Below are 13,312 nucleotides of genomic sequence, written 5' to 3'. Positions count from 1 at the left end.
CTTGAGCTTTGTAGATGGCTGTGGTGTTGCCATTATTGGCAATGATGCTGACCGGGAACCCCCACCGGTAAGCATATTGGCTATGCACTGTAGTTATATGGTTAAGTTCCCTCCTTTTCTGGAGTGTCGTGGGGCTTAAGTCTGTGAAAATCTGGATGCGGCAGCCTGCATGTGTAATTTCCTGTTTCTGCCGTGAATGTTTTAGAATGTCCTCCTTGTCCTTGAAGTGCAGCAATTTCAGAATAACATCCCTGGGGGGTGCTTTAGGAGGAGGCTTGGCCCTAAGGGCCCTGTGTGCTCTTTCAATAATAACCTCAGGGGCATTCTCGTCTCCTTTTAACGTGCGGAACAGGGCCTGTAGACAGCCCTCCAGGGCTCCTGGGAGTATGGATTCGGGAATTCCTCGAACTCTCAGATTATTCCTCCTGCCCCTGTTGTCTAGGTCCTCAACCTTCTCTAGTAAATTGTGTATGGTTTCTTCCTGATCGTAGAGAAGGCGGGACATATGGTTGATATCATTACTGGTAGTATTATTATTCTCTTCTAGGTTAGTGACTCTCTGCGTCACCCTTGATAAGTCCCTTTTAAGGTCACCATACCAGCCCTTTACTTCAGATAGCATTTCTTTGAAATCTTCTTTAGAACATAAAGTTTTAAGGTCTTCTCTGGTGATTGGCTGCATAGTATCATGATTTGGGCTCTCGGTCTGGGCACTGGGCTGTGAGCTAGTTGCAGGCACATTGTTTTCTGAGGATTGCTGTGTACGCTTTGGTGTGAGATCAGATTGTCTTAAAAACTGCTGCATGGTCCTGGGTTGTGGTATATTGTCCAGTTTGGTTGTTTTTTTCCCCGGCATGCTGATGGGATATGGTGGGGGCTGGTGTGGATAGAGGACAGTTGTTCTTTTAGTGATGTGGTGAGCCAGTAATAAGATTAATAAAATAAGGGTGTTTGTGATGTTATTTGAGCTTGTCCTCCCTGCTCTCTGTAAGGGATTGCTGCCCTATGTTCTGCTTTTCATGCAGGGTGATGAAGGCTGGGGCGTATAATGGCTGGCCGTTTATGTAGGAGCCAGAGAGAAAGTTTATGGCATAAAGGGGTTTAGGCTAGCGTTTGGGCCTTGACTCCTGTGTCCTGCAAAGAATTACAACCCTGTGGTCCGTCTTTTTGCCCTGTGTAGCTTAAGAGTCTCTTGAGTATAGTTGCTGCCTTAAGGGGACTGTGTAAGTGCACAAGCTCTGATGTCTGTATTTTTTTTTTTCCCCCTAAGGGCATGTGAACCGGTAGTCTGATGGTGGCGGCAGAGATAGGGGTGAATCCCCAGGGGGTGCACAGTGTGTGTATTGCGCAGTGACCGCTATATGCCTTATAGGTATGCCCCTTGAGTCAGTGTCTGTCAGAGTTTGCCCCCTCCTTAATGAGGGCTCCGTTAATCTTTCGGGGTGCCTAGTCTCTGCACTCCCCTGAACCGTGGTGGATGGCTATGTGGCAGAGCTGTGGGTGATTGAGGCCGGTGCTGCTTGAGGCCTGTGGTGCACTCCTTCTTACCTCGCCGTCGCGGTGTGTGAATCGTGCCCTGAGAGCTGCGGTTGGTTTTGGCGTGTGGGGTCGTTGTCGGGCACCTGCGGCCGTTGGTTTGCCATGTAGTGTCTCGCTGGATGGGGTCCAGCTCTAGTGTTGCTGAGGCCTAGGCGCGTGTTATCCTCTCCTTCAGGTCCGGGCGCCGCCCCTTTATCTATATTTTTACTTACTTCCTCGTAGAATCTAATTAGATTAGTTTGACATGTTCAATTTCTCATATAACCATGCTGATTTTTGTGATTTATTCACCCACTACCCATATCCTTTTTTTATGAGAAAACTGGCATTTCCTTACAGATATATACAATAGAATTTTTCATGTATCACGACAGACCATTTTTGGACTTGCTACCCTGCTTCACTTTAGATTAGTCATTTTATATATCCTATTTGTTAGTGCATACACCAAACACTGTTATGTTCCCAGACTCTCTGCTTGTTTAGAGATCTGTGTGGCTATCACATTTGGACATGAACATAATACCTAGCAGTTTGTTTATGTGTCTTAGCCACTACTATATTCTATTGAAATGCTATACTCTGTTATAATATTTACTAGCTAAGTTATTGTTTGGCCCTGAACATATTTATTGGACGCATAGTAGGCTGTATCACTCTTGGTTTTTACTATATCATATCTGCTCCCTACCAGAAGCTCACTTTGCTCAGTTACTATTGCTCCTAGGATGGACACAAGTTACTGTTGGCCTGCATCCTTCTATTCACCTCATAAGCAGAACTCTCGTATTATAGAAATTGGGACTACTCAAATTAATATGCTAAGGTTACACCTTTTGATTGCAGCTTGAATAGGCATCTTAATTATCAAAGTTTCCTGTTGACTCGTTCAACTATGTTTTATATATGCTAACTAGATTGTTTTCTGGGATGATGATAATGTTTATATATTGTGTTATATCATATCTATAGGCTCCTTATTGTTTGCACTCCTCGTGAGATTATCAGAATTCCAATAATTCACTGTATAGTTTTCCCAAATTTACAAGCTCTCATACTGTATATATACTCATTGTGCTTGGGTGCAATATGTGTGTGTGACTTCTTGCCGCCAGCGGCCGGGGCGGCGGGATGTTATATTTACCAAACAGTCTCACAGAATAGTTTTGGATATAGCTTTGCAATATAATACTGCCTGTAGCACATAAGCAATGTTCCAGCTCTTTATTGTGTACTAAGATTGTAGTTTTGTTTCCTATATTATATCAACAATTGGTGTATGATCTTGACAAACTCAGATGATTTTAAGATTACTTATACTTGAGAATATATCTAGGAGTGCTTGAATCATACTGTTACCTAAAGCCTTTTCTATGCTCTGATCCCAGTTACCTTAGGTTGTCCCACCCTCTAGCGCAGGCTGGCCCTGCATTCATATCTAGTTGCACAACGTCTCACCTTTATAATTATTACGAGTACTATATGGCTCTTCCTATTGGTTCCATAGGGAATTCCTAGGTTTTAGTATGTGGAATATAGCTTCCATTTATGCCTAACTAGTCCTCCCCACAGACGTAAAGTCCTGTTTTATTGCAAAATAATATACTCCTTGCCAAGATGCAGCGCTCTATCACATTGTTTCTCTTAATTCAGTGTCCTCATCATAGCCATTATATGTATGGCTATTATTGTGCACATCTTATTTGATATAAGTCCACTTATTACATTCAAATTCCCACTCCCCCCCCCCCACCATCGCCATCACCCCCCTATAACATACCTCCCTATATACTACGCGGTTTATCTTGTACATACCGCACCTTAGATATTTTACCATATTTACACTTCATACTACATTATTTAATCGAAAACGACAATTGTTGATGTTGCTTGAAATACAACTCGTTAATCTACTCTATCTATTGGACCATATAAAGCACCTACTGTATGTGTAATAATGAAAATGAGGTTCCAATTTTCAGCCTAGTATTCCTTCCAATGTGAATCTTGCTTTTCTATATGGAAACCGTTTTATTGTGATGTATTATATCTGTGTTATTTTTGGTTTATCACCATGCATAAGTTGTATTGCTTTTTCCACAACCTCAATAAAAAAATTAAAAAAAAAAAAAAACCATGCTGATTTAAACTCATAATCTTATTTACACGAATATGCACATTAATATAATCCCTTATAATACCTTCAAATATCTTCCCCACTATTGATGTCAGACTAACTGAGCTATAGCTTCCTGGATCATCCCTGCTTCCCTTTTTGAAGAGTGGCGCCACATCAGCTGTACGCCAATCCTAGTGTACTATGCCTGAGGATAATGAATCTTTAAAAAATAAGAGTAGAGATTTGTCTATAACAGTGCTAAATTCCTGCAACACCCTTGGGTGTATTCCATCTGGGCCTGGAGTTTTATTTACCTTAATATTATCCAGTTTTTTCCTGATATTATTATCCAGTTTTTTCCTGATATCCTCTAGACATAACCCAGTTAACAGTATGGGCTGGCATGTTCTAGTTTGTTCCAAAGTATCCTCCATTCATTCCTCTCTTGTTTAAACTGCAGAAAAGAACTGGTTTAGTACCTCAGCCTTCCCCCTGGCACTGTTAATCATGTTATCCTCCAGGCATTTTAATTTAGCTATATTGTCCTTTTTAGATTTTTTGCTATTTATGTACTAAAGAACCTTTTAGGGTTAGACTTAGAATCCTTTGCAATTAATCTTTCATTTTCAGTTTTGGATAATCTGATTGCCTTTTTGCATGCTTTGTTACATACCTTATAAATTTGGTATGTTGAGTCTGTACTATTTTCTTTGAATAATTTAAATGCCCTACGTTTATTCCTAATTTCTCTTAACACAATTTTATTCAGCCATGTTGGCTTGGATTTTTTATATTAATTTTTATAGCCATATGGTATATGTTGATATGTATATTTATTTAACACATTTTTAAATGTTATTCATTTATCCTCTGTATTTTTATTAGAGAATACTTAGTCCCAGTTATTTAATGATTTCCTTAACTCATTGAATTTTTCTATCTTAAAATTAAAAGTCTTAGTTAAACCTTTAAGACACTGCTTATGAAAAGAGATTTCAAATGTGACCATGTTATGATCACTGTTCCCCAAATGTTCTTTGACTTCTATGTTTAATATTATATCTGTATTGTTGGATACCACTAAATCCAATATAGCTTTATTCGTAGTTGGCTCCTCTATTAAGTGTGACAATTTATTCTTCATTAGCAAAAAAAAATAAACAAAATAAAAAGTTGTGTTTTTTTTACTGTAAATGCAAACATTTTTGGCCATACAGTGTATATATATATATATATATATATATATATATATATATATATTTATATACACAGGCATATATGCATGTATCATGCAAAACAAGGATTACACACATTTATAATTTTACTACTAGTGGTTTGGCCAGTTGTTTCTAAGGGATAATGAGATAGGAACTCCATGCTGGCTGTGGTTTAAAGTTATGAATGTTGTCTTTTATCGATAATACCCAGAATGTTTGCTCTATGAATATAAAGGGAGTGAACAATCTTTGTAATTTTATTTTGCAGACAAAGAAACTAACTATAGCATTAGGACGTAATTTTAATTTTGGTATATATTCTGAAAAGGGAACAATAGCGCCATATTGCATTATAACATATTTATGGTTTACAAGAAAATTATAATCATTCTTCTTATGATTCCTTACATTATAATTACTCCAAAATAAAAAAATAAAAACAAAATAATAATAATAAAAAATAAATAAACAACATTATAATTACGCCTATCCTAGATGGGTTTAACATAAGCTGAGAAAATGCTTCATTCCTATCAATGATACATTACTTTATACATAACTATACATTTTAATTCCAATACATTGGACAAGTAATGCAATATGACATGTAGACATTTACATATTTACTTTGTTCCCTATTATATGGCTGAATATTGCATAATATATAATAATTTATAATAATGTTCTTTAAGGGCCGAGAAACTATTGTGACAGTGCTTCTCTAAACAGAATAATACATTTTACTTGGTATAAAAGTTATCCAAATGTATTTTAATTGTTTTATACAGTGGTATATTTTTACTAGTACATCTGAAAATGCTAGACACTTATATAACAGAAACATTTCCACTAAGCCAATTGTTGGTTAATGTCCAATTACACTTTTGATCTTTAAAATGCTTTACACAGACACTGGTGTATTTATTGTTTTGTTTGGTAGACTTTATACAATTATTACAATGGTTTCTCCCTATTTTTCTTTGCATAATCCAAGTTTATAAGTATGTTAATTATTGGTGTATTATGTTTTATTGGGAATTGGTTTGCTAATTGTAGTACCACACTTGTTACATTATTTTGACCCAGTAAACGTTTGCTAATCGCTACCCAATGATTTGCTATTTTAATTGTTTTATTATTGTTGATTGCAGGTTATTATTGGTTCACCATTATTAATACATTTATGAATGACATTAAATGATCCTAAAATGTATGATTGGCATTTAGTAATCCTAATTATACTTTGGGGGGGACATGAAAAAATAGTTAATAAAAATCCTATTCACAGTGCTAATTTATGATTATACATAGGGCAAATTTAATTTGCTGGCGTACAAGTACCATTACACATTTTTTCTTGTTGTAGATATATGTTGGCTAAAAACAGAATCTATGTTTTTAACTGTTTGTGTTGAAAGAGTAGGCTTGGCATTATTTTTATTTTTTTTGGATCTGTAAAGGTTAAACTCTACTTTGAAATTGCAACCTATATTTGTCACTTCAAACTTTCACCTCACACATATAGTATACAAAATAAAAACATCTTACCTTGTAGACATCTAACTCCCCACACTGAAAATCGAACAGCGTATAAAGTTCATTGAGCATGGTGATAACTTGCATTGGCGAACAGTGAGAGCAGATTGCTGTAAATCCCACTATGTCTGAAAAAAGCATTGTCACGTTCTGAAATTTCTTTGCTTGCACTGTCTGCCCCTGCCAGAGCTGCTGAGCAACTTCACCTGGAAAAATTGAGCATAAGAGATCAACAGTCTTCTTTTTTTCCTCTTCCAGCGCTTGGTGAGCATGTTCAAGGGTAGATTTAATCTTCCCTAACCTCTTCTTTAATCCATCCTGTGCTCTGGCTTGTTCTCCAATCAGAACAACATCCCTCAGGGCATTGTGGATTGGAATGTCTGAGAGGTAGAGCCCACGTCCTGTGAAGTCTTCTAATCTATCTACACATGGTGATCCCAAGAACAAAATGGCACTGGATTCAAAAACATAGATCATTTGCCCCTTTAGGCTCATTGCCTGTAAAAACAAAATGAGGTGCTGTTAGACTTTACATTAAACAGTGTCCTAGTAACAACAACAGCACTTATCAGCCTTTACAAATTGTGAAATTGCAATGGTTTGTCTTACTTATCCTGGTAAACAACTTTATTGAAGTTGACCTTTTAGATGATCAAATTAAAAGAGAACGCAGACCAGATTTCATTCCTCATTTAATCAGTAATATATGTAAATTTGTTAAAAATAATTAATGAAAAAAAATCAATGGAAATTAGAATGCTGTATTTTTTAGTCATTAAATACATTTAACATCTTTTAAATGTTGTTTATATATTTACTTGAGCAATTAATTAAAGATAATGCAACAATAAGACTCCTCAACACTAAACTGTTTTATTCTTATCTTTTCTTCTTGGCTTACTAAATAGTTTTAACTATTGTTAAACTATTATACTGGTGTTTTTTTGTTTGTTTTTTTAAATAAGCATATAATAAACTTAGGGCTCGCTTCCATTGAGTCATTAAAAATGGAGCCGTAAGCTACCGAAATGGCCGACAGCTAAAAGTAAATTATGGCTCCATTTTAGTACCAGGTTTCCATTTAAATATTTTGCGCCTTGCGTGCAGTCGTTGTGTTAATGCTTCCATCTGAAGTCGGATTTCTTGAAAATCAATTAGTTGCTAAGGTAACTCGCCTTATGCTATAGAATTTACATTTAACATCTATGCTCCTTACCTGTGATCACCTCTCAAGAAAAATATAGATACACTTATTATTTATAATACATATTTTTAATAATAATCACATACTATTTTTAAATAAAATTATATTTACCACTTCATAAATATAAGTAATATGCATTGCTGCCCTAGGCATAGGTCTAGTTTGATTTTTACAGATATGTTCTTGAATATATTATTATATTTAATAAAAAATACTGATATTTCTATTAAAGTATAAGTTCACGAATTCCTATACATGAGACAGAGACAACAATACATATTACTTATAAATTTATTTCTACATTAAAACACTTGCATTATTTGCAAGTTTTATAATTTTAATAGAAAATAGGCATCAAAAAGCACAATTTTCCTCTTTTACACCTAGTTGAGCTGGATGTAATATTTCTCAATGTATCGATAGCCTCCAACAGTGTATTAACGGTTTGCACTTTCATTGGAAACCTGGTATAATTTATTGATTAATGGCTTCTATTACTTTCTATAGGACACAAAGATTTTTTGGGGCAGCCGAAGTCCGGCTGCCAATATTGAGGTATAACACGTGATTGGAAACAGTCGATAAACAAAATTGCTTCCGACAGCATATTTATCGGTTTGCGAGTGCACGCAAACCGAATTGCGGCTCAATGGAAATGAGCCCTTAGTTGACAGTTATTTAATTCTCTTGTTCGAGTGCTAACTTTACTAGAAGTAAGCTTTTTGCTCTCATTGGGTGGCGGTCATATTATAAGTTAAAAGTAAACTGTTTTCGCTATCGATGAATGAGCACAAGAAGCCTAACTTAGAATATTGCATGTGTGTTCACATATTGCCCCCATAGAAGTCAATGGAAAAAATAAAAAGTGTGAAAAAAAACCTAACACCCAAAGACTGCGCAAACCTGATCGCATATTCTCATGTGCACTAACCCGACATGAAAATATGAATTTTTCACATTCCAATGTTCTTCACATGGAAGAATATGTTCTATTTATTCATAAATACATATTTCTATATATGCTATACACACAGTGTGCAAGGGCACTATAAAGGCAAACTCCTCAATTATATTTATTGCTTTAGATACTTTATGAGTCAGTATCAATATATTATTGGCTCCTGAGGAGTGGTGCTAGCATTTTGTGAGACTGCTAATTCTGGATTTGGCCTTTAAAGCGTAAACTGATTGTCAGTACTCACAGGTTAATATCACCAATATCACAGGTTAATATCACCAGTATGGATTTTTGGGAGTGGTGAATATCATGTGGACTATACATGTTAATAGTACCAATCTACCATTTTTCTGGATTGTAACAATTATTCGGATAATTCCACAATAAATGGTGTATATTGTCTTTAACAATACTGTAGCTGTTTTGCCGTCATTTATGAGTGTGAATATGTTGCATATCTTGCATATATTGCTTAGACTCTGATAGTAAATATATTGTATAAATATGATGTCTTATGTGTGTTGCTTTGAATTTAGCAATACTATAGTATCCAACATTTGATTATAAGTTGGAATGTATCAAACAAATCTTTACTTACAGTAAGAGTATTCATTGAAATAATTACATACACATTATTTAGCAGATACTATAGTATAGTATAATTATTTCAATGAATACTCTTACTGTAAGTAAAGATTTGTTTGATACATTCCAACTTATAATCAAATGTTGGATACTATAGTATCTGCTAAATAATGTGTATATAATTATTTCAATGAATACTCTTACTGTAAGTAAAGATTTGTTTGATACATTCCAACTTATAATCAAATGTTGGATACTATAGTATTGCTAAATTCAAAACAACATACTTAAGACATCATATTTATATAATATATTTACTATCAAAGTCTAAGCAATATATGCAAGATATGCAATATATTCACACTCATAAATGACGGCAAAACAGCTACAGTATTGTTAAAGACAATATACACCATTTATTGTGTAATTATCCGAATAATTGTTACAATCCAGAAAAATGGTAGATTGGTACTATTAACATGTATAGTCCACATGATATTCACCACTCCCAAAAATCCATACTGGTGATATTAACCTGTGATATTGGTGATATTAACCTGTGAGTACTGACAATCAGTTTACGCTTTAAAGGCCAAATCCAGAATTAGCAGTATTACAATTTACCCACAGCAACATGTGATAGAGTAATTTTAAATGTTTGTATTTACCCATCTTTTAAATAGTCTAATAAAAGCTATATTTTAGAATTTTCATTTGCCTCTACTATCGGTCTGTGCAAAGAGTGCTATACAAGCATTTCTTTTCAGGGAATCTGATCCCTATTGTTCATAATATTTCTATATATATCTGATGGCAATTTGGTATATTATATTTTGATACCTATATATATATATATATATATATATATATATATATATATATATATAATTATATATATATATATTTATAAATACTTAGAACATATTCCTTAATGTGCAGAACAGTGGAATGTGAAAAATTAAATATGAATAATGCATAAATATGCTTTTACATGTCATCTACTTAACTGCAAAGGGGCCCCAGTGCACTATATATATATATATATATATATATATATATATATATATATATATATATATATATATATATATATATACAGTATCTCACAAAAGTGAGTATTCCCCTCACATTTTTGTAAATATTTTATTATATATTTTCATGTGACAACACTGATGAAATTACACTTTGCTACAATGCAAAGTAGCGAGTGTTCAGCCTGTATAACAGTGTAAATTTGCTGTCCCCTCAAAAGAACACAACACACAGCCATTAATATCTAAACCGTTGGCAACAAAACTGAGTACACCCCTAAGTGGAAATGTCCAAATTGGGCCCAAAGTGACAATATTTTGTGTGGCCACCATTATTTTCCAGCACTGCCTTAACCCTCTTGGGCATGGAGTTCACCAGAGATTAACAGGTTGCTACTGGAGTCCTCTTCCACTCTTCCATGACGAAATCACAGAGTTGGTGGATTTTTGAGACCTTGCACTCCCCCACCTTCCGTTTGAGGATGCCCCACAGATGCCCCACAGCTCAATAGGGTTTAGGTCTGGAGACATGCTTGGCCAGTCCATCACCTTTACCCTCCGCTTCTTTAGCAAGGCAGTTGTCGTCTTGGAGGTGTATTTGGGGTCGTTATCATGTTGGAATACTGCCCTGCGGCCCAGTCTCCGAAGGGAGGGGATCATGCTCTGCTTCAGTATGTCATGTTGGAATTCATGGTTCCCTCAATAAACTGTAGCTCCCAAGTGCCGGCAGCACTCATGCAGGCCCAGACCATGACACTCCCACCACCATGCTTGACTGTAGGCAAGACACACTTGTCTTTGTACTCCTCACCTCGTTGCCGCCACACACGCTTGACACCATCTGAACCAAATAAGTTTATCTTGGTCTCATCAGACCACAGGACATGGTTACAGTAATCCATGTCCTTAGTCTGCTTGTCTTCAGCAAACTGTTTGCAGGCTTTCTTGTGCAACATCTTTAGAAGGCTTTTATTCTGGGATGACAGCCATGCAGACCAATTTGATGCAGTGTGCAGCGTATGGTCTGAGCACTGACAGGCTGTCCGCCACCCCTTCAACCTCTGCAGCAATGCTGGCAGCACTCATACGTCTATTTCCCAAAGACAACCTCTGGATATGACGCTGAGCATGTGCACACTCAACTTCTTTGGTCGACCATGGCGAGGCCTGTTCTGAGTGGAATCTGCCCTGTCAAACCGCTGTATGGTCTTGCCCACCATGCTTCAGCTCAGATTCAGGGTCTTGGCAATCTTCTTATAGCCTAGGGCCTCTTTATGTAGAGCAGCAATTTTTTTCAGATCCTCAGAGAGTTCTTTGCCATGAGGTGCAATGTTGAACTTTCAGTGACCTGTATGAGAGAGTGTGAGAGTGATAACTCCAAATTTAACACACCTGCTCCCCATTCACACCTGAGACCTTGTAACACTATCGAGTCACATGACACCGGGGAGGGAAAATTGTTAATTGGGCCCAATTTGAACATTTCCACTTAGGGGTGTACTCACTTTTGTTGCCAATGGTTTAGACATTAATGGCTGTGTGTTGAGTTATTTTGAGGGGACAGCAAATTGTTATACAGACTGTACACTCACTACTTTACATTGTAGCAAAGTGTCATTTCTTCCGTATTGTCACATGAAAAGATATAATAAAATATTTACAAAAATGTGAGGGGTGTACTCACTTTTGTGGGATACTGTATATATTGTATATATATCTTGTATTTGTGTGTTTATATGTGTATATATGTCAGTGAATATATATATATATATATATATATATATATACACATATAAATACATACAGTATGTACACACACACATATATATATATATATATACACACAAAGACATACATAGATATGTTTAGACATGTATATGTATGTATCTCTATGTTAAAGCCATTTGCACACCTGAGACCTCTTATCATTGAGCCCATACAACTTTTTTGTGCACTATTTTTTTTTACTAATTTTTATAAGCAGGTGTTATTATGAGTGTAGCTGTACTTTGTAATGTATACTTGATGTGGTTTGTGCAACTTTATTGTTTTGTGAAACAGTTAACCAGAGCTCTGAGTATCCGGTAATCATTCAAACGTAAATTGTGATTGCGTTTACTTTTAAATTGTAATGCAAGAGGTAAACCCGATGAGCGCAATCACCCCTGTTAAACCCCTTATCGCTCACACGTAATCTGGATAATAATTTCTGAAAAAGCTATAGCGGAAAGTCTACAAATGCTCACCAATAATTTGCAAGACAATCTATCAATGCCAACCCCATTTATATAGTACGGTGGAAATTATTTGTATTTCAATGTATTTATATTATGCATCTATAAATAGAAAACGATCTGAAACAGGTGCATTTAAAATAATATTGATAATCACAAACATACAAATACCACATACACCGTATTCTCTGTCTTAAAGCAAACATTTAATATATATAAAATATATCTGTACAGAGATTGCATGTTTCTATTTAACTCCTGTTGGCTTTAAATAAATATAAACTATATATTTTACATAAAGGCCTATAGAAGAGATTATTTTTTTACGGAACATGATAATGGTATTACATACAAAGCAATTACTATAAAATAAAGTTCAGTGGTCTCATGGTGGTGGCACGGGGAGCAACTTTGCCTGCTAAATCTCTGCTATACTATGAAAGATACAACCAGATCCATATATATTTTATTGCTATGTCCTCTGTATATGTAATTTATGTTTTTTTAATAATATTTTTAATATTTGCATTCATTTATATTGGTTGTCACGTTTTAGTTTAGTCTTTTAAGCGCTTCTGGATGTATCTTTCAGAGTGTTATTTTTATAAAGTAATAGGACTGTTCTTCTCCAGATAGCATATCTTTTTCTTGAGCGCTAGGTTATTTATTTATCAATACTGCTACCATACTCTGTTGGTTCATTTTTGCTGTCAAATAATATTATGGTTTCTTTTCTCTATGTTTCCCTAGTTATTAAATAGAACATATTCTGTTACTTAAAGAACATTGGAAAATTAAATATTCATAATTTCATCTTGGGTTAGCGCCATTGAGTATATTTGATGGTGTTTGCGCGAGAGAGTGGGGTGTTAGGTTTTTTTCTACTTTT

At 35.3% G+C, this 13,312-nt stretch overlaps 1 protein-coding gene across 1 annotated transcript in view; it reads right to left on the bottom strand.

Annotated features, from left to right (window-relative positions):
• The window catches only part of GUCY1A1 (guanylate cyclase 1 soluble subunit alpha 1), a 127,190-nt gene that overhangs the window by 76,291 nt on the left and 37,587 nt on the right, over positions 1-13,312 (bottom strand). The window contains exon 5 of the mRNA XM_053703766.1: positions 6,424-6,909. Coding sequence (XP_053559741.1) covers positions 6,424-6,909 — 486 coding nt within the window. The remainder of the gene's footprint in view (positions 1-6,423; positions 6,910-13,312) is intronic.

The sequence above is a fragment of the Bombina bombina genome, chromosome 2 (genome assembly GCF_027579735.1).
Source record: "Bombina bombina isolate aBomBom1 chromosome 2, aBomBom1.pri, whole genome shotgun sequence".
Lineage (NCBI taxonomy): Eukaryota > Metazoa > Chordata > Amphibia > Anura > Bombinatoridae > Bombina > Bombina bombina.
This window is presented reverse-complemented; position numbering and strand designations above follow the sequence as displayed.